Source organism: Notolepis coatsorum (genome assembly GCF_963971535.1).
Source record: "Notolepis coatsorum genome assembly, chromosome: 5".
Lineage (NCBI taxonomy): Eukaryota > Metazoa > Chordata > Actinopteri > Aulopiformes > Paralepididae > Notolepis > Notolepis coatsorum.
Genome location: NC_140169.1, coordinates 24,629,006 through 24,650,146, shown reverse-complemented (window position 1 = coordinate 24,650,146; position 21,141 = coordinate 24,629,006). Strand labels below are relative to the sequence as shown.

The following is a 21,141-nucleotide window of genomic DNA, read 5'->3' as shown; positions in this document are numbered from 1 at the left end:
TCACCACCTCCTCCCCCTGGTACACTCCGGAACTCCGCTCCATGAAGCAGACCGGCCGTCAACTAGAACGCCTCTATAAAAAAAAAACCGCCTCACCATCCACGCTGACCTCCACAAACAGCACCTCTCCTCCTACCGTGATGCACTCCAAGCTGCCAAATCTGCCCACTACTCCACCATCATCAACAGCAGCAACCGCAACCCCCGGACCCTCTTCTCCACTGTCAAGAAACTCCTACAACCCCCGGACAATAACTCACTCTCCTCCCCTGACCTCTGCAACTCGTTTCTCCTCTTCTTCAATAATAAAGTATCTCTAATCAACAGCTCACTGACTGCCCGCATCGCCAATTCCCCCACCCTCGCCCCCCCCACCAACATTTTCCCCCCACCTGACTCCATCCCTCCCACCCCTTTTACTGCCTTCGCCCCAGTTGACTCCTCCTTCATCATGGACCTCATGACCACCTCCAAGACCACTACCTGCTCCCTTGACCCCCTACCCACTACTCTCACCAAAGCCTGCCTCCCTGCTCTCATCCCCCACCTCACCGCCTTTTTCAACCAGTCACTATCCCTAGGCCACGTCCCCTCCCCCTACAAACTCGCCGCTGTCACCCCTGTCCTCAAAAAACCCACTCTTGACCCATCCAGCCTCTCCAACTACCGCCCCATATCCAATCTTCCTTTTTTCTCAAAAACACTGGAACGTATTGCTGCCTCCCAACTCCACTCCCATCTCCAGTCCAACACCCTCTATGAACCCCTTCAGTCTGGCTTCCGTCCCGCTCACAGCACCGAAACTGCACTGGTTAAGGTCATCAACGACCTCCTCATCTCCGCTGACTCCGGTGCCCTCAACATCCTGATCCTACTCGATCTCAGTGCAGCCTTTGACACAGTGTGTCACTCCATCCTCCTCCAAAGGCTGCACCAACTGGGTGTTGAGGGCACAGCACTCGACTGGTTTTCCTCCTACCTCACTGACCGACACCAATTCATCTCCCTCTCCGGCCACACCTCCTCCCCCTCCCCAGTCACACAGGGGGTCCCCCAAGGCTCAGTCCTTGGCCCCCTGCTCTTCATCTGCTACATTCTCCCACTTGGTCACATCATCCGTAAATACCACCTCAACTTCCACTGTTACGCTGACGACACCCAAATCTACATCAGTACACAATCCCCCCACAGCCCACCCCTCAGTCACATCGAATCATGCATCACCGAACTCCAAACTTGGATGACTCACAACTTCCTCAAACTGAACAGTGACAAGACTGAACTCCTCATCATTGGCACCAAAACCACCCTCACCAGATCCAGACCCATCACACTCACCATCAACGACTCCACCATCACCCCCTCCCCCCTAGTCCGCAACCTTGGTGTCCTCCTTGACCCCACCCTCTCATTTGACCCCCACATCCGCTCCATCGTAAAAATATCCTACTTTCACCTCCGCAACATCGCAAAAATCCGTCACTGCCTCTCCCCCCCCGCTGCTGAATCCCTCATTCACGCCTTCATCTCCTCCCGCCTGGACTACTGCAACTCCCTCCTCACTGGTATCACCTCCCGCTCCCTCCATAAACTGCAAATGGTCCAAAATTCAGCCGCCCGCCTCCTCACTAACACCCGGTCCCGCGAACACATCACTCCTGTCCTCCACTCCCTCCACTGGCTCCCGATCAAACACCGCATTAACTTTAAAACACTACTCCTCACCTTCAAAGCCCTCCACAGCCTGCCCCCCCCCTACCTGACTGATCTCCTTCTCCCCTACCGCCCCACCCGTTCCCTCCGGTCCTCCTCCACTGCCTCCCTCACTGTCCCGACATCCAAGCTTAAAAACTTCGGAGATCGGGCCTTCTCTCGCACTGCACCCCGACTCTGGAACTCCCTCCCCCAGTCCATCAGAGACTCCCCTACACTCTCCACCTTCAAAGCTCGCCTCAAAACCCACCTGTTCTCCCTTGCCTTCAACCCCCCCCACCCCTAAACCCCCCCCTCCCTTCCAACCTGATTGATATCTGTCTCCAGTCCTTTTTTGTGCTATCAGGCTGTCTCCCCTGTTCCCCCCATGGTCTCATGTTCCTTTTTGTTTTTGTTTCTTTGTTGTTTTTGTTTTTGTTTCTTTGCTTTTGTTTCTTTGTTTGTACCCCTGCTCCCGACTACTGTCAGCGACTTCGGGTTATTGAGAAGCGCTATATAAATTAAATGAATTATTATATTATTATTGGTGCTTCCTTCTTTTCTATTAAAAAGAGTTGGAGTTAGGAAGCATCACACCCCTCTTGTCGTTCCCCTGGGCGCCTTGGGGATTCAATGACAGGTCTAAATAGCCTGTTCATTGATGTGGTTGTGTCCCGACGCACGTATAGTGCTAGCTCGGGGTGTTCTGTAATCAGGCGACTGACTGGCACGCCTTGGTTGCTTGAGGTTAAAACGGCGTTTTTATAAAGCAACTGGGATGGAGGTTTTTTCCTCTTCCGACGACCTGTTTTGGTTGTCGACGGATTCTCGTTCATATCTGGGGGATGATGACGGAATGGATCTGAACATATGTAGAGGGGTCTCACGCCCTGGGGGTGGGCCACCGGGCGCGGTTCGCACCGAACGTCTGGGTGGCGCCTTCTTTTCATGTTTAAGATCAACACGCATATCTGCCCCTTCTCCTGGAGTAGGCATGTCGGCGTGGTTAGGTCACGGGACTGGTTCTGGTCACGCTGGTCCGGATCAGTTAAACCGTTGTCCGCCGGGGATGCAGATCTGCTGTTCTGGTACCCTGAGGGACTTGGGCTTTTTCAGGGGGAAAATGCCAGGTCGGTCCGGGTGTCACAGGGTTAAGCGCTATGGAGACCCTGGTTGGGTACATTTTGTACTCTGCACTGTCGTAATGGCTTACGGCCATGCCAACCTGTACACGCTCGATCTCGTCAGATCTCGGCCGCTATGCAGGTTGGTCCTGGTTAGTACTTGGTTGGGAGACCGCCTGGGAATACCAAGTACGGTGTGCTTGGGGCTGGTTCTCCATTCTTTTTGCTCCTCTCTCATGCATGGCGAAGAGGGGCCTGTTGGGGTGGTCTTTGACCTCCTCTGGTGACCCTGTGCTTCCCGTATCGCCGGGCCCGGTCCGAAGTAATGTTTCGTCGACCCGTAGGCCTGGGTTAACCCTTTTTTGAAAACTGAAACACTTGTATTGCGGTATAGCCGGTGTATACCCGCAGGTGTGTTTTGGAGTTTTTTCTTGAGGGGTTATAGGAACAACCACCGCATTGGGTAACACCAAGGTGGTTGATTCCCTGGTGTGTTGGAGCAGTGTCAACTCCCGGGTTACCCGGTTGAGGGTGCCCCTGCACGTTCATGACGTCTGCCAATCGTGTCAGCCTTCTCTGCCTCAACCCCTCTGGGTGGGTTTTTTTTGAATGGAGGCTTGGTCATGCAACAACGCCAGCATACGCCCCTTCGGCCGGGGCGGCTGTTTTCAGCTGACTCCTTTGGCGCCTGTCTCGTCCGCAGTGCTCCAGGCTCAGGTTACAGCCTGTTGCCTGGTTTTTTCCCCGGTGCGCTGCCTGCTTCCGTTGGTTAACCTTTTTTGTGTGCTTACGGCCATGCTGACTGCCTGTTCTGCAGGGTCAGTGTGCCAGGCGGTGTACTATTGGGGGGACAGGGCCCGCTCGGCTGAGGGGCCTTTGTCCGAATACGCTGGCGATGTGGGGGGCGGGGTCACTAAGTGCCCACCTGGTGGGGTCTTGATGCTGGCATCATGGACTTCTCCGGGCCCCCGTTCCAGGGGGTCCAGTCCCTTTGGTGGGTCTGGGCCTTCCTTCGCGCTCCGCTGCTACGGCCTTGCCACGTGGTTGGGTTTGCCCTTGACCCCGTGATTCTGGGGGCAGTAACGAGGTTGTTCCCGGGTGGCATGCGGGTTGTGCGTGTGTGTAGTCGTGGGGTCAGGCCACGGTCTGCTCACCCTGTGCGTTGAGTTGCTTGAGTGCCTCTTCGCACGGTCGGGTCCGTCGCCCTCCCGGGAAACCTCCAATAGGGGGGGTGCCCTCCATTAGGGGAGGTCAGGGGGGCTCGGCCCTCCCTGTTCTGATGGTTGTGGGGAGCCTTCAGCGGGGTGTATTTGTCGGCCGGTGGCTCCCGCTCGGCCTCCCTTGTGCATGAGTGACGCCGAGCGGAGCCACTATGTCACAGAACGTTAGGTTATAACTATAACCAAGTTCTGTTAATAGTGGTGACGCTCGGCGTCCGACGCCGCTGCAGCCCTTGATCTCGCCTTGTGGTGAAAGCTTGGGAAGGAGGCGAGGGGGTGGCCCCACCCCTGCTTATATGGGAAGCTGATAGGGGTGTGGTCAGACAAATATTGGGATATAAAGGTACATTGTGGTCTTTATTCAGTGCGCGTGCACATGCGGGGATAGTGCATGAGTGACGCCGAGCGTCACCACTATTAACAGAACTTGGTTATAGCTATAACCTAACGTTTTATATGGAAATGGGTGTCCTTGAAAGAGGAAGCTGAAAATTCATATATTATGTGTTATAAATGTGACAGTAACAATGTATTAGTCTGAAAATGAAATTGTAAACTGTGAACTGTGTGTAGGCTGGCAGTTAGACAAGCCACACCTACTTTTTCAAAGACAAACCGATACTGTTGTGGATTGGAGGAATACCTGAGCTGAGGTCACTAGCCTGTGATGTCATCACCCTGGAATCTGGCCTTTATAACTGGGGCCCCAGGACTGTGAGAATCAGATCATTGAGAATGCAGGAAGAAGATTGAACAAGAGCCTTGACCACGCTACACATCTACGCCGCTATACAGAGACCGAGATCACGGACGACGGTATTGACAAATACCAAGGAACATTCTTGTAACAGTAGTCTGGAGATCCAATGCAAACCTTGAGTTATTGTAACCATTCAGTGTTTTTGAGCAACAGCAAGAGTTTTTACAAAGCAGCCATCGTCTTGCTTCTGTTAATAAACTGCCATAAATCTGGAGCGAGTGTCTGGACCTCCATTTCTACCAAGAAGGGTACACTTGGGTTAATTGTAACTCAATGGGACTTCCTGGTTAAAGAAAAGAAATTAAATAAAAAATTGCAGGCTTGGCGATTTGATAATTGCATCATTCCAAATAGCGGTTTAGATTAAAAAACGATTAATCGTGCAGCCCTAACACACGCACACACACACACACACACACACACACACACACACACACACACACACACACACACACACACACACACACACACACACACACACACACACACACAGGCTGACCTGTGGTCTGTGCTACTTTGATGAGGCCCCTGTGGAACATGGCCTCTCCCTCCCCCAGGCTGACCTGTGGTCTGTGCTACTTTGATGAGGCCCCTGTGGAACATGGCCTCTCCCTCCCCCAGGCTGACCTGTGGTCTGTGCTACTTTGATGAGGCCCCTGTGGAACATGGCCTCTCCCTCCCCCAGGCTGACCTGTGGTCTGTGCTACTTTGATGAGGCCCCTGTGGAACATGGCCTCTCCCTCCCCCAGGCTGACCTGTGGTCTGTGCTACTTTGATGAGGCCCCTGTGGAACATGGCCTTTAGGTTGGTCTTCAGGTAGAAGTTCTTGGCTCCTCCGGTCACTGAGATCAGCAGGTTGGGAGGAGGCAGCTTCCACTCCTCCGTCATCAGCTGGTACAAGAGCCCCGGGGACGTGTCTGTGGACACTCGCACATACTGGACACCAGCACACATACAAGGAAGAAAGAAAGAAAGAAAGAAAGAAAGAAAGAAAGAAAGAAAGAAAGAAAGAAAGAAAGAAAGAAAGAAAGAAAGAAAGAAAGAAAGAAAGAAAGAAAGAAAGTCTGTTGCTTATGTGTCCGTACTTGGAGCAAAGAGGCTGGATGTAGGAAGAGGGACGACAGGTGGGGAAGTGAATGTGAGGCGATGTCCTCACTGAGAACTCAACGCACATCATTATTAGTGAAACTGACTTGTGCAAATCGCAATCAACTGCTTAACTGTCTATCAGGAATGTCAATTTCAATATTGTAAATAAAGTATTTTCTCAATGTTGAAGTAAAAACTAGCCAAATCGTTACCTAGTTTACCCTAGTTTTTTTTGTAAATCGTCAAAAAAGTTTAAATACGTCATCAGTTGCACACAAAATATAACAAAAATCCCGTTTTAAAATGATCTGCTGAATGACATTCAAGTTTAAAATGTAAACATGTTTCTAAGGGCCTAAAGGACCCACAATCAAATAAGCCTCTACTTTTACTGGTAGAAGCAATTTTACTTGCTTAATTCTTTAATTAATTAATTTGGTAGAGTCCCTTGTCTGCTTATTTTCCCAGAGCTGGTGCCGGACGTAGCCAGGGAGCTCCATGTTTAAGTTCCTTTCTGTCTCTGTTTGGAGGGTCATGCAAACTCTGTCCTGCATTAGTCTCTGATAGAGAGAGGTGCTTTTGCACAACAACATCAATGTCTCTGTGATCTAGATCCATACTGGCTCTGGCTTCATGTCAGACACTACATAATTATGGATTCATATTCTGTGTTTAATTGATGTTCCTTAAAGGTGCTGTAAGTGGTATTTATTATACTAAAATAAATGGTCCACATGTTAGAATAATAGCTCTACATTGTATGGAGAGAGTCTGTGGCAGCGATACCTTGGTGATTGACACTTTATTTCAACATTGACCTTGGTTGCCGCTGACCTTTTCAAAATGCTACCAATGAGATTAGAGCTTTATGTGATGTAAGCAGAAGTGACTTGGAGGAATTCATCTCTCTCTGTGTATTGGAGTTTTACCAACACATTAAAAACTGACCATGATCTTGGCAGGATTCTGCGCTGAGAGCAAAGAGCAGAATGTTGATCACACACATGCAGTACACACATGCAGTACACACACACACACACACACACACACACACACACACACACACACACACACACACACACACACACACACACACACACACACACACACACACACACACACACACACACACACACACACACACACACACACACACACACACACACACACACACACACACACACAAAGACGTGGTCAGAGGAGTTTGATCATATTTACTGAGGATGGACAGATAATGTTGATATTTAAACATTTTAAAACATAATACATGATCATGCGATTTATAAAAAGTTTGGACAGATTTTTTACAAGTACCGAATTCCAGGAACTGGTACTGGTATCAGTTCAGATGTGAATGGTACTTAACCCTAGTGTTTAGTCCAGTTGAACGCATTACCTTGCCAATCTTCTGTCCCAGGCCACCGAAGCTGATGTCTCCAAACGCGTCAGTAGGCACTTCAGACACATGCCTGTGTTTGTTCCACGTTTCCCCCACAAAGTCCTCTGGCTTGAGGGCGTCATCAGCATGATGGGAGACAGCGTAGCCACACTTACACATCCCCTCTCTAGGACCATGTGAAAACACAGGGTAGCCACACTTACACATCCCCTCTCTAGGACCATGTGGAAACACAGGGTAGCCACACTTACACATCCCCTCTCTAGGACCATGTGAAAACACAGGGTAGCCACACTTACACATCCCCTCTCTAGGACAATGTGAAAACACTGGGTAGCCACACTTACACATCCCCTCTCTAGGACAATGTGAAAACACAGGGTAGCCACACTTACACATCCCCTCTCTAGGACAATGTGAAAACACAGGGTAGCCACACTTACACATCCCCTCTCTAGGACAATGTGAAAACACAGGGTAGCGCACTTACACATCCCCTCTCTAGGACCATGTGAAAACACTGGACCTCATTTCTCTAACTAAATACACAGATATTTTAAACAACTTACTTTACTTACTTTTTTAAACAACACACTATCAAAGTAATTTCCACTTAAAGGTAGAATCTGTAAATCTGTAATAATCAAACAGTGACCTCTAGGCAAAAGAGCCCTGCTCGGTACTGCACTTTGTTTACGTTTGATGGCATTAACGATTTCTACCTTTAAAGCTACAATGTGTACGATTTTCAATCAAAGATATACAGTATATATATTTGTATGAATTATTTTGCTCCAAAACATGTCTTAATGTGGACACACTGATTCAGAGTCTGCTGTGAGTGGGCTTAGATATTCCATTGTAAAGTTTCACTGTGAGGCTCCCCCTTCTAACCAATCAGAGAAGCTTGAAGGGAATTTAATTGGAATAAGCACTATAAGTGGTGGAATCTATGTGGTCCGCATTCAACATCGTACAGCAATGAGGACCATGTTGTAGACTAATCACTAAATAATAGGGGTGTAACGGTACACAAAAACCACGGTTCGGTACGTACCTCGGTTTTGAAGTCACGGTTCGGTACGGGTTTTCGGTACAGTGGGGAAATGTTTGGCTTTCCATTTTCCACTCAGGGGTGATGTAGTGTGCAGTAACTAATTGTACTTGTAGGGCTGTCAATGAATATTCTATATTGAAATGAATAATCGATTTTTATTTTTAATTTTTTTTACTATCTTTCCCCCCTCCTCTTTTTCCGATTTTTCATATTTTTTTCTCCCATCCCACTGTTAGTCGTTATGCCAATTCCCAACTCCCTTCCTGGTTGTTGCGCACCCCCCCTACTGTTGGTCCGGGAGGCCGGAGACTATCACATGCTATCCTCCGACACATGTGCAGCCAGCCGGCAGCCAGCCTGCAGGCAGCTCAGATTCTCACTGGGAGAGTGTAACATGTGGAAGGTCACACTACCTCCCTCCAGATCCTTCCTTTGCTGAGCAGGCGCCCTGACCGAACTGTAGGAGTATTTTTCTGTTTACAACGTCCAGGACCCACCCATCAGCTTTCCCACCCTCTAATACTGCCAATTGTATTAGTACTGACGACCAGCCAAACTGAAAACAATGTGGAGAGCTGGGATCGAACACGCGAACCCAGCGTCTCCAGCATTGGTGGTGAGTGCCTTGCCCACTGCACCACCTGGCCGCCCTAATAATCGATTTGTTAAATAAAAGAAATACACACACGGTGGGTGGTTGTTAGTGGTTAACATACCGTTGTATTCGTTCGGTACACAGCCATACTGAACACTCTCAAAGAACACCTACGGGAGACTGCAATTCGAAACTGGCCCATGTAAATATCCTAACCCAACCCCCTCCAATGTACAGTAAATGACCAAGTATGGTTGTCAATATTCAAATGTACAGTTTTGCTTGTACAGTTGTACAGTGTTCCCCCCCCACCCCTCCTGCCCAACCCACCACCCCACCCCACCCACCGAACCACCGCCAATGTACAGCCCCCCCACCCCCCCCCCCCCCCACCCCACCTACCCAACCTCCCCCAATGTACAGTTTTTACGTCAAATGTATATACTCTTTTCTGGACTCTTTTTGTATCACAATGTTGTTGTCATAAATGTATAGATGTAGCAGTACTGTATATCTGTGTTACGTTCTGGACACCGACTGAGGTCGGTGACCACCCACATTCCTGGCATATGTCACTGGGCTTGTCACCTGTCCTTTCCCTGTCAATTAGTGCTGTCACTTAGGGGTGGTTCCTGATTGGCTGTCACGGGGGTGTGTGTGGAATGTTGGTATTTGGTGTCTATGTAACCTACCTGTCTTCTGCTTGTTCATTGTCAGATCTTCACTAATTGCGTTCGGGGAAAACGCGGACGGTTCAACTCTGGACCTCCAATAAGCTCCTATTTATCTTATTTCCTGCCTGTGCTATTTAGCATTTATCTCTCTTAGAATTTACTCTTGTGTTCTTACTATTAAAGTCGAACCTGTTCAAGAGTAAACACTCTCCGTCTCTGTGATTGCCTTCACCCATTGGAACTCACCTACCTCCATTCCTGACAGAAGACCTGACCATCAGAGTTCCATGGAGGCAATCATGGAGATGCTCCAGGCGCAGAGGGCGGCCCAGGAGCGGATGGAAGAACATCAACAGCTGGTCAGCGCCGAGTTAGTCCGACTCAACGGGATCGTCGGCTCATCCCAAGCGGTGGCGCAGTCGGCGTTGGCCACAGCCCGACAAGCCCAAGAAGGAGTGGCTGGAGTTCAGTCGGCGACGAGAGAAGCAGCGGTCCACGCAGAGGAGAGTCGGGGGGTGTTCGGGGTCCAGGAACGGTCCCACGAGCCACGACTGCAGGCGCCCGCTCGCTATGATGGATCACCGGATGGATGTCGGGAATTCATCACCCAGTGTCTACTCGTTTTCCGGCTGCAACCACGATCATTTCCATCGGAGATAGCACAGGTAGCGTATATTATCACGCTACTCACCGGTCAAGCTCTCTCCTGGGCTACGGCGGAATTAGAGGCGGGAACGATAATCTGCGACAGTCTGGACGCCTTTACCCGGGAGTTGAGAAGAGTATTCGATACTTCCCGGGTACTCTCGATCTTCGAGGCTGGCGGTCGTCTTCTCGACTGCCGGCAGGGCCTCCGCACGGTCGCAGCTTACGCTATCAATTTTCGGATCTTGGCTCGGGAGACAGCTTGGTCGGAGAACGTCTGCGTGGGTTCTGTTCGTCAGGGGACTCTCAGCGCGGATGCGAGATGCGCTCTCCGCGCGTGAGTTCCCCGAGCAGCTGGAAGTGCTGATCAACACCGCCATCAAGATGGACAATCGGCACCAGGAGAGGGAGAAGGAGCGTGTCAACAACATCCAGGTATGTTTTCCTTCTTCTCCTGGTGTTGATACATCCATGCATTATACGAGTGGGCCACTGGGTGATGAATCCATGCAGCTTGGAGCGCTGTCGCTCTCGGACGACGAGAGGCAGCGCTTCATCAAAGAGCGACGCTGTTTCCGGTGCGGTCGCACCGGTCACCGCTTCGGCAGCTGTCGGGTCCAGGCTGTATCAGCTCGGCGCCAGTCGGGAATAGAAGGTGCGCCGTCAGGCTTCGAGAAAGCGCCAGCAGGTGGGCTCATTCCTGCCAAGCCCACTGATTCACGTAAATTTTTTGAGGTGGCGATCAACTGTGGGGGTGACATTAGGGGAACTAAGGCTCTCATTGACTCAGGGGCGGCGGGCAATTTTATTCACGTGGGATTGGTGAAGGAGTGGGGAACCCCAGTGGAGGATTTAGGGGTTCCCTTACCAGTTTACGCCCTGGACGGTCGGCCCCTGGGCAGTGGGAGCGTCACCCAGCGCACGGTTCCATTACACATCCGGGTGGCGGGTGGGGAGTGGGAATGGGTTACATTTTTTGTCATCTTTTCCCCCTATTCTGTCATGGTGTTGGGTCATCCCTGGTTGTCGTCACGTGTTCATATTATTAATTGGAGCACGGGCGAACTCTCAACGGCGGCCGACGTCAAGTCGATTGTCAGCGGGAGTTTGCCCAAACCCTTGTCTTCCCCCCCCTCTTCCCTTTTGTCTCCTCCCTCTTTCTCCAGGATAGTGGGGAGCGTGGCAGATTCTGATCTACCCTCTAATCCCGATTTGATAGGGGTGCCTGAGATCTATTGGGACCTGGCGGACGTTTTTAGCAAAACGCGTGCTAAAGCACTTCCGCCTCATAGATCATACTACTGTCCCATTAATCTTCTACCCGGTACCTCCCCGCCTCGCGGGCGAATGTTCTCTCTCTCACGCCCCGAAACCTTGGCCATGAACACCTACATAGAGGAGGCATTGCCATACGCCCGTCCACTTCCCCTGCCGGCGCTGGCTTCTTCTTTGTTGATAAGAAAGATGGGGATCAGCGCCCGTGCATTGATTATAGGGGATTGAATGACGTTTCCATCAAGAACCGATATCCTTTACCTCTCATGGACACGGCCTTTGAGTGCTTACAGGGGGCACAGGTCTTTTCTAAACTTGACTTACATAATGCATACAATCTGGTCAGGATTAGAGAAGGAGACGAGTGGGAGACTGCATTTAACACACCCAATGGGCACTATGAGTATTTGGTCATGCCCTTTGGTTTGGCTAATGCTCCGGCAGTCTTCCAAGCCCTAGTTAACGACGTGCTGCGAGACTTGATTGGGGTGTCGGTGTTTGTTTACTTAGATGATATTCTGATTTTTTCTCGCGATATGGTGCAACACCAACTGCACGTTCGGGAGGTGCTAGACCGTCTCCTCAAGCATCAACTATTCGTTAAGGCTGAGAAGTGTGTGTTTCACACTGACACCGTGTCCTTCCTGGGCTTTGTGTTGACAAAGGGCGATCTGCGCATGGATCCAGCCAAGGTGAGTGCAGTTTTGGACTGGCCACGGCCTTCGTCGCTCAAGGGGTTACAACGGTTTTTGGGCTTTGCACATTTTTACAGGCGCTTTATTCGCAACTTTAGCGCCTTAGCCAATCCATTAACAGCTCTCACTAAGTCCTCTCTCCCTGGCTTTGAATGGTCGCCTAGGGCAGAGTCGGCCTTCTGCGATCTTAAACGTCGATTTACATCCGCTCCTGTATTGATCCGCCATGACGCAGAGGTTCCGTTCATTGTGGAGGTGGATGCCTCTGACATCGCGGTGGGGGGGGGTGCTCTCTCAGAGATGCTTAAAGGATGGGAAAGTGCACCCGTGTGCTTTTTTCTCTCGCCGTCTGTCACCAGCCGAGCGTAATTACGACGTGGGTAATCGGGAGTTATTGGCGATCAAATTGGCACTGAAGGAGTGGAGACATTGGTTAGAGGGGGCGACACATCCTTTCATTGTTTGGACTGATCATAAGAACTTGGCTTACATCCAAGGGGCTAAACGCCTTAACGCTCGCCAGGCCAGGTGGACGTTGTTCTTCACACGATTTCGATTTACCATCTCCTATAGACCCGGCTCCAAGAATATCAAACCTGACGCTTTGTTGCGCCAGTTTGATCTTCCTGGTCGGGAGGAGCAGCCCCATCCCATTATTCCACCGGCCTTGATTTTGGCACCCATGTCTTGGGGCATAGAGAGGGTGGTAAGGTCGACGCTAACGCGGGAGCCCGATCCGGGTGGGGGTCCTCCGGGACGGTCGTATGTTCCCAAGGCGGCGCGCTCACGCTTGCTACAGTGGGCACACGCGTCATCCCTCACCAGCCACCCAGGGGCAACCAGGACCCTGGAATTTATCCGTAGGAGGTTCTGGTGGCCGACAGTGGAGGGGGATACGCGTTCCTTTGTGGCGGCCTGTCCGGTGTGCGCACGTAGTAAGACCTCTCGACGGGCACCGGCGGGTCTCCTCCGACCACTTCCTATTCCTAAACGACCCTGGTCACACATATCTCTGGACTTTATTTCTGGTCTTCCCCTTTCGGACGGGTTCACCACCATTTTGGTGGTGGTGGATCGGTTCTCTAAGGCGGCTCACTTTGTCCCTCTCCCCAAGCTTCCATCGGCCCGGGAGACTGCTGATTTAGTTATACAGCATGTCTTTCGGGTCCACGGGCTGCCAGTGGATATCGTGTCGGACCGGGGTCCTCAGTTCACCTCCAGGTTCTGGAAGGCGTTTGCCGCCGGCCTCGGCGCCTCTGTCAGTTTGTCGTCTGGGTTCCATCTGCAGTCGAACGGGCAGACGGAGCGGGTCAACCAGGATTTGGAGGGGGTCTTGAGATGTTACGTTGCCGGTAGTCCGGCAACGTGGAGTAGGAGGTTGGCTTGGGCTGAGTACGCGCATAATACCCTTCTCTCCTCTTCTACCGGTATGTCTCCCTTTCAGTGCCAGTATGGTTTTCAACCTCCTCTGTTTCCCGAGCAGGAGCAGGAGGCGGAGGTGCCCTCGGCCCAGGCACATGTGGCTTGCTGTCGCAGGACGTGGAAACAGGTTCGGAAGGCGCTACAGAAGGTTTCAGTTAGTACCCAACGGCAAGCTAACCGTAAGCGTCGTCCGGCTCCAGTTTACCGTCCAGGGCAGCGGGTTTGGCTTTCCACCCGGGATCTCCCTCTCCGGGTGGAATCCAAGAAGCTGGCTCCTCGCTTTATGGGACCATTTAAAGTGATTCATCGGGTTAATCCAGTGGCTTACAAGCTACGACTTCCGAGCTCTATGAGGGTTCATCCGACGTTTCATGTGTCCCTGTTGAAGCCATTCCTCTCATCGCCCTTGGCCCCGCCACTGCCTGTGGTTCCTCCGCCCCGGTTTATTGGCGGTCAACCCATTTACACGGTGCGGAGGATACTGGGTTGTAGGCGGAGGGGTAGGGGGTTTCAGTTCTTGGTGGATTGGGAGGGGTACGGGATAGAAGAGCGTTCTTGGGTGCCTCAAAGGGATATTTTAGATCCCAGCCTGATCGTTGATTTCCGGCGGCTGAATCCCGAGGCCCCTAGGTGAACGTCTGGTGCCGTTCGTCGGGGGAGGGTACTGTTACGTTCTGGACACCGACTGAGGTTCGTTCTGGACACCGACCACCCACATTCCTGGCATATGTCACTGGGCTTATCACCTGTCCTTTCCCTGTCAATTAGTGCTGTCACTTAGGGGTGGTTCCTGATTGGCTGTCACGGGGGTGTGTGTGGAATGTTGGTATTTGGTGTCTATGTAACCTACCTGTCTTCTGCTTGTTCATTGTCAGGTCTTCACTAATTGCGTTCGGGGAAAACGCGGACGGTTCAACTCTGGACCTCCAATATGGACCCCAGGAAGAATAGCCCCAGCACTGCTGTGGCTAATGGGGATCCAAATAAACATAAACAATAAGCTCCTATTTACCTTATGTCATGTACGAAGGTCTGATAATAACAACTGGAGGGCGGCACATGAGCAAAAGCAGCCCCTCTCAGTAAATATGTTCAAAATCCAGGTCCCAGGTGTAGGTGAAAAAAAAGACACAACACAAGACGTTTTCCAAATCGTAAATTATATATTGAATGGAGGTAGGAGTTTAAACCTCCTCCATGGTGCACAGGGGAAAAGGTAGGGGAGGACATACAAGACATACATATAAGGCAACTCAACCCAGATAGACAAACCTTGAGGCTACCGTACTATGTGGCCGTGTGAACATCAGAGAGCACACGGTTCCATACACAAGGTGCAGAAACAGGCTGGCACCATCATCAGTCCCTCAGGTCTATGGACTAGGGCTAACTGCATATCCATATTATATGAACATACACACATATATCTATATCCACGCAGTGGCAAACAAAGGCAACCTCCTACACTGAGGTCACTGGAACATGACACACAACAGGAATCCCGACGTGCGTGTGCTGTCAGCTACTTGTGCACCCGCCCCTTCCTGATGTGACTGCCATCAGCTGTAGTTCATTAAGCAATCAGCACCCTTCAGTATAGGGACGGGCAGCACCTGACAGGAAGAGAAGAAGAGATATCATTAGCTCTCATGTTCACACACACACACACACACAAACGATACTAATCTAATGTTCACATGGTCTTCCAAATACAGTAATAATGATAATGACCAACCCACGTACGTCACACCTCCCCCCATAAGAGCGAACCCGCAGGGTTAGCAAAACATTATCACTTATTATCAACCAACATCCGATTAGTACCAACAGAACAAAAATAAATAGAAATCACACTCCATATAGACCACATGCCCCTATTCTGGGCCCACACGGTCAACCACCACCCCACCCAATACCAGACGCATCAGCCGCCGGACGTGGCTGGCACCTTCCTCATACCGAGGCCATGACGGTATCCTATAGTCAACCATACGCAAATTGCTCAATGGTGTTCGCACTCCCAACATCAACCCTGTGCGTCCTGTAAGGCACATTTGAACACAACACCGCATGTGAAACCACAGTCCTGTCACATCTCAACTCCGACGAGACGCGGGCAGGATTTTTCATTAGCCTATTCACATGACACCAGCGTGTCCTCCTCCGCCGCCCGAGCGTATGCAACATATACTTAGTGGCAGAGACCTTTCCTCTTACCACATAAGGTCCTGAGAACCGGGCAGTGAGCACCGTACTAGGCGTGGGCAGCACAATAAACACCTCATCCCCCACCTCAAAATCCCTAGGGACAGCACAAATAGAAGGGACATTGGGGTGATTATTAATCAATGCATCACACAACAAGTTAGTAAACGGAGCGTCTCCAACCTCCAACACAGGGACGACCTTACCCCCAGCAATATCATTTCCCATGACGAAATCCACGCCCTTTACGGGAAAACATGGGCGAACCGCGACCGGAAAACAACCTGTGATCAGTGCAGACTGTACATGCACCTGATGCAACGGCACGCGCACACACCCCATGCCAATACCTCTCACCAATCCGCTCGACCGACAGGAGTCCACATCCAATGGTAATACATCAGCCAGGATGAACGATTGAGAGGCTCCTGTATCACGGAGTATTCTCACCCGATGGTAGTCCCCAACTTTACCCGACAGGGACACACAACCATCAAACAAAAAGGGCTCAAAAGAGCTACGCTGGTCAGGACATGACACCGTACCAATCAACCCCACCCCTTTCGGTTCCTGGGCTGACTCCCTGGTCTCCTGTCGATCCCTTAGCGCATGACAGTCCTTCACAAAATGCCCTTCTTTTTTACAATAATGACACACCCTTTCAGACGGCGGAGAGCGTGATCGGAATGCTCGCTCGTCACCCAAGGTATTTCGAGACGGCGGTGAGCGAGGTCGGAATGGTCGCTCGTCACCTCCGCGATACGGCGGCCCCGACGGAGAGAACGCGCCCCCTCCTACATACACACCATGTCGTACAGAAACATGTGATGCAGAAACATTTTTGTGGATCATTGCCAACTCGTCACACAAAACTGCAGCTTCCTGGAGGGTAGAAACCTTTCGCTCCTCCAACTGTATTATCATGTGTTCGGGCACACATTTTTTAAATTGTTCCATGAGGATTAACTCGCTCAAAGCCTCGAGTCCATCCACCTTACACGCTTCACACCAACGAGTGAACACCATCCGTTGTTCATGGGAAAATGCGACATGTGTTTGCGAGGGGGCTTTACTTAGTCCCCTAAACCGCTGCCTATAAGCCTCCGGCACCAGTTCATACACGCGCAAGACAGCACCCTTCACTTTCTCATATACCATGCTGTCCTCCTTTGATAAAAACTGGCATGCGTCTTGAGCCCTACCCGTGAGCCTATATTGCACTAATAGTGCCCACTGATCCTCCGGCCAATTCGCAGCCCCCGCTACCCGCTCAAAATTCAAAAAAAAATTCTCCACCTCAGATTCTCGAAAAACAGGAACCATAGCAATATGTTGCCCAACATTAAAACTGCCATGGCCACCTTCAGATGAGGGTGAAGAAGAGCCAACACTCCCCAGCTCCATCCTCTTCAGTGTAATCTGGAGCTCTCTATCTCTCTCCTTCTCTTCCCTGTTTCTCTCAGCTGCTCTGTCCTCCCTATCTCGTACAGCCGCTTTGTCTTCTCTATCTCGTACAGCTTTGTCTTCCCTGTCTCTCTCAGCTGCTCTGTCCTGTCTATCTCTCTCAGCTGCTCTGTCCTCTCTGTCAGCTCTGTCCCGTCTATCTCTCTCAGCTGCTCTGTCCTCTCTGTCAGCTGCTCTGTCCTCCCTGTCTCTGTCCTCTCTGCGCAACAGCGCTCTCTCCTCCATCTGGAGACGGGCCAAACGCAGACTAGAGCGCGCATGGCCAGAAGACGTGGAGTCTTTATCCGAATCGCCCGCGGCCTCACTTTCAGCTCCGGCCGTACTACCATCCTTCCTAATAGCACCACCATCCATGTTAAGATCACGTAAGGGAGAGTTAACCCATTCGCCAGTGTGTGCAACCTCCTGATCACTATGACTCACTACTCCCTGAGCCGGGCTAAACACCTGTTGCTCCACCAACCCCGCTATAACAGCTGCCTTCATATCCGCCTTGGATTGGGAATTTTGCACAGCAATAGCATAATGCCTAGCAATAAGGCCTAATTCCGCCTTAGTGCAACCTTCCACTTGACCCTCTGTCGGATCCGCTATAAAGGCTTCAAAAACAAATGCCGACACAGCCATATTATGTTTTTATGCGTGTGTGAGAAAGAAAAAAAATATATACATATATATCACGCCCTCACTTAATTAACCATGACCGTGCACAATAATAATAGACACATTCTGCTTTCATACATCCTAACCAAAACAATCAAACTGACCACATCTACCAAATGAAAACAATAACAAATGTTCCTAACCACTCAATTAGGAGTCACCTGTGTCACTCTAGCCTATCCCAGCTAAACTACTCCACTACCTGGATGAAAGGCTACAAATATCTTCAGTCGCTTACCGATTTCATTGCGCACTCCACCGGAATCACGACTCGTGCCCCCCACCCTCTAGCCAAGCAGGTGACCCCCCCGTTACCTATGTGGCAGAAAAATAGAATGGTTAAGAGCATCACAACAATAATGACTTACATCAATCAACTGTGCACGGACAATGGACCCCTACCAATACCAATTTAGAAAACGATATCTTATTACACCTGATATGCTTCAATCGACAAGTTACCCCGTTATTTTACCAACAAGGAACCATACAATTGCGCAAACTTAACGAGCCCCCATGTCATGTACGAAGGTCTGATAATAACAACTGGAGGGCGGCACATGAGCAAAAGCAGCCCCTCTCAGTAAATATGTTCAAAATCCAGGTCCCAGGTGTAGGTGAAAAAAAAGACACAACACAAGACGTTTTCCAAATCGTAAATTATATATTGAATGGAGGTAGGAGTTTAAACCTCCTCCATGGTGCACAGGGGAAAAGGTAGGGGAGGACATACAAGACATACATATAAGGCAACTCAACCCAGATAGACAAACCTTGAGGCTACCGTACTATGTGGCCGTGTGAACATCAGAGAGCACACGGTTCCATACACAAGGTGCAGAAACAGGCTGGCACCATCATCAGTCCCTCAGGTCTATGGACTAGGGCTAACTGCATATCCATTATATGAACATACACACATATATCTATATCCACGCAGTGGCAAACAAAGGCAACCTCCTACACTGAGGTCACTGGAACATGACACACAACAGGAATCCCGACGTGCGTGTGCTGTCAGCTACTTGTGCACCCGCCCCTTCCTGATGTGACTGCCATCAGCTGTAGTTCATTAAGCAATCAGCACCCTTCAGTATAGGGACGGGCAGCACCTGACAGGAAGAGAAGAAGAGATATCATTAGCTCTCATGTTCACACACACACACACACACAAACGATACTAATCTAATGTTCACATGGTCTTCCAAATACAGTAATAATGATAATGACCAACCCACGTACGTCACACCTTATTTCCTGCCTGTGCTATTTAGCATTTATCTCTCTTAGAATTTACTCTTGTGTTCTTACTATTAAAGTCGAACCTGTTCAAGAGTAAACACTCTCCGTCTCTGTGATTGCCTTCACCCATTGGAACTCACCTACCTCCATTCCTGACATATCTGTATGTCATATATGTCCTGATGAATTGAAAATGGGGGACCCTGATGTAAACAAGACGAAAGTCTTTCTCTGGTCTGCATCCCCTTAACAATTGTGTGTATTGAGCTGTACTGTATTGTACCCATTCTGCAATCTGTTAATAACGTTTTCAATCAATCAATCAATCAGGTCCAGTACTGAAACGGTTCGGTATGGATACGCGTACCTTTACACCTCTACTAAATAACCACTAAAACTTGTGCTTATTCCAATGAACTTCCATTTGAGCTTCTCTGATTGGTCAGAAGGCGGAGCCCCAAAGAGAAACTTTTATGAATGGAATATCTCTGCACTGCTATTACACTGGCCAATGAACCCCACTCACAGTAGACTATGAGTCAGCGTGTCCACATTAAGATATGTTTTGGAGCTAAACTAAAACAAAAAATCCTACACATCATAGCTTTAATACTAGATTATAGTGAGTCCTTGGAAACACTTGGCATGCATATTCTGTGTTTCAAGTAACATGTGACATAGTGTTTGATCAACTTTCAACCATTTACATTATTTATGTATGTATAATATTGATAAATGTTAACTTATTAATAGGTTAGGAATCTACATTGTGGACATATCCATATAAGAGAAGTCCTTAAAATTACAAAAATAAGTATACAGTGGCACGATTGAATGCATATAAATACACACACCAGCATGCAAATTACTGTAGAAAACACGGTAATGGGATAAATCAGTAGGGCTGTAGCAGAACATTTGACTACAATTACTATTCCCAGTATACAGTACAGACTACCCATCACTGTGTATATTCAGGAGAAAAGCAAGCAACACATGCCGCCCTCGACACTTCAATGCTTCTGTGTATGTTTTGAAGCCCATGACTTGCATCAGCGTAGCAATGACAAGACAAACATCACCCTCCTCACAGTGCCGTGACAAGGTCACCCTCTGGCTACTTTCACACCATCATTAAAGCCAGAGTACAGCCATACCTGGCATCCTCTGTATAGAAACGGCACTCCTTCTTCTTAATGTTCTGCTTGATCCAGAAGGCAAGTGTGCAGCGCTGGAAGGAGGGAGACAGAGACAGGTATTTAGACGTTGCGCTGGCAGCCAGGGTCTGCAGCAGGGTGGGCTCCCCCATCCCGGAGGAAAGATGAGTGGGGCAGAGGGGGGTGACGGTTGGTACTCTTTAGATCTGGGTCAGGTACTACACAGACTGGGGCTGATAGCAAACATAACGGCAGAGTGTAGACTCTGCAGTTAGCTGTAGCTGCTGGCTGGACACTGCATCAGTGATGTCACAGCTACAAGCAGAGCTGCTGAGACAGGCTGAAACCTACACTAAGCCTCTCGGGCAACGCACTGCTCCGGATATAATCAATCCATTCAATAGACAACTGGCGAGCTGAGATAAGATCAATATGAAACAAAAATAATGACAAAACATATATTATTTAACTATGATAAATACTAAGTCATACTAACTTGAAAATGGGAATTTGAGAGTTAAATGAATAGTTCTTTTAGTTTTCAGAATTCGTCATTAAGTAAAAGCTCTCCCTCTATCTATCTATCTATCTATCTATCTATCTATCTATCTATCTATCTATCTGTCTGTCTGTCTGTCTGTCTGTCTGTCTGTCTGTCTGTCTGTCTGTCTGTCTGTCTGTCTGTCTGTCTGTCTGTCTGTCTGTCTGTCTGTCTGTCTGTCTGTCTCTGTCTGTCTGTCTGTCTGTCTGTCTGTCTGTCTGT

The 21,141-nt window shown here is 49.7% G+C and overlaps 1 protein-coding gene across 1 annotated transcript in view; it reads right to left on the bottom strand.

Moving 5' to 3' along the window:
* Positions 1-20,530, bottom strand: part of trpm2 (transient receptor potential cation channel, subfamily M, member 2) — a gene marked incomplete at both ends in the record, with an annotated part of 128,178 nt that extends 107,648 nt beyond the window's left edge. The window contains 3 exons of the mRNA XM_084314042.1: positions 5,552-5,732; positions 7,282-7,450; positions 20,379-20,530. Coding sequence (XP_084170168.1) covers positions 5,552-5,732; positions 7,282-7,450; positions 20,379-20,530 — 502 coding nt within the window. The remainder of the gene's footprint in view (positions 1-5,551; positions 5,733-7,281; positions 7,451-20,378) is intronic.
* Between the last annotated feature and the right edge of the window lie 611 nt (positions 20,531-21,141).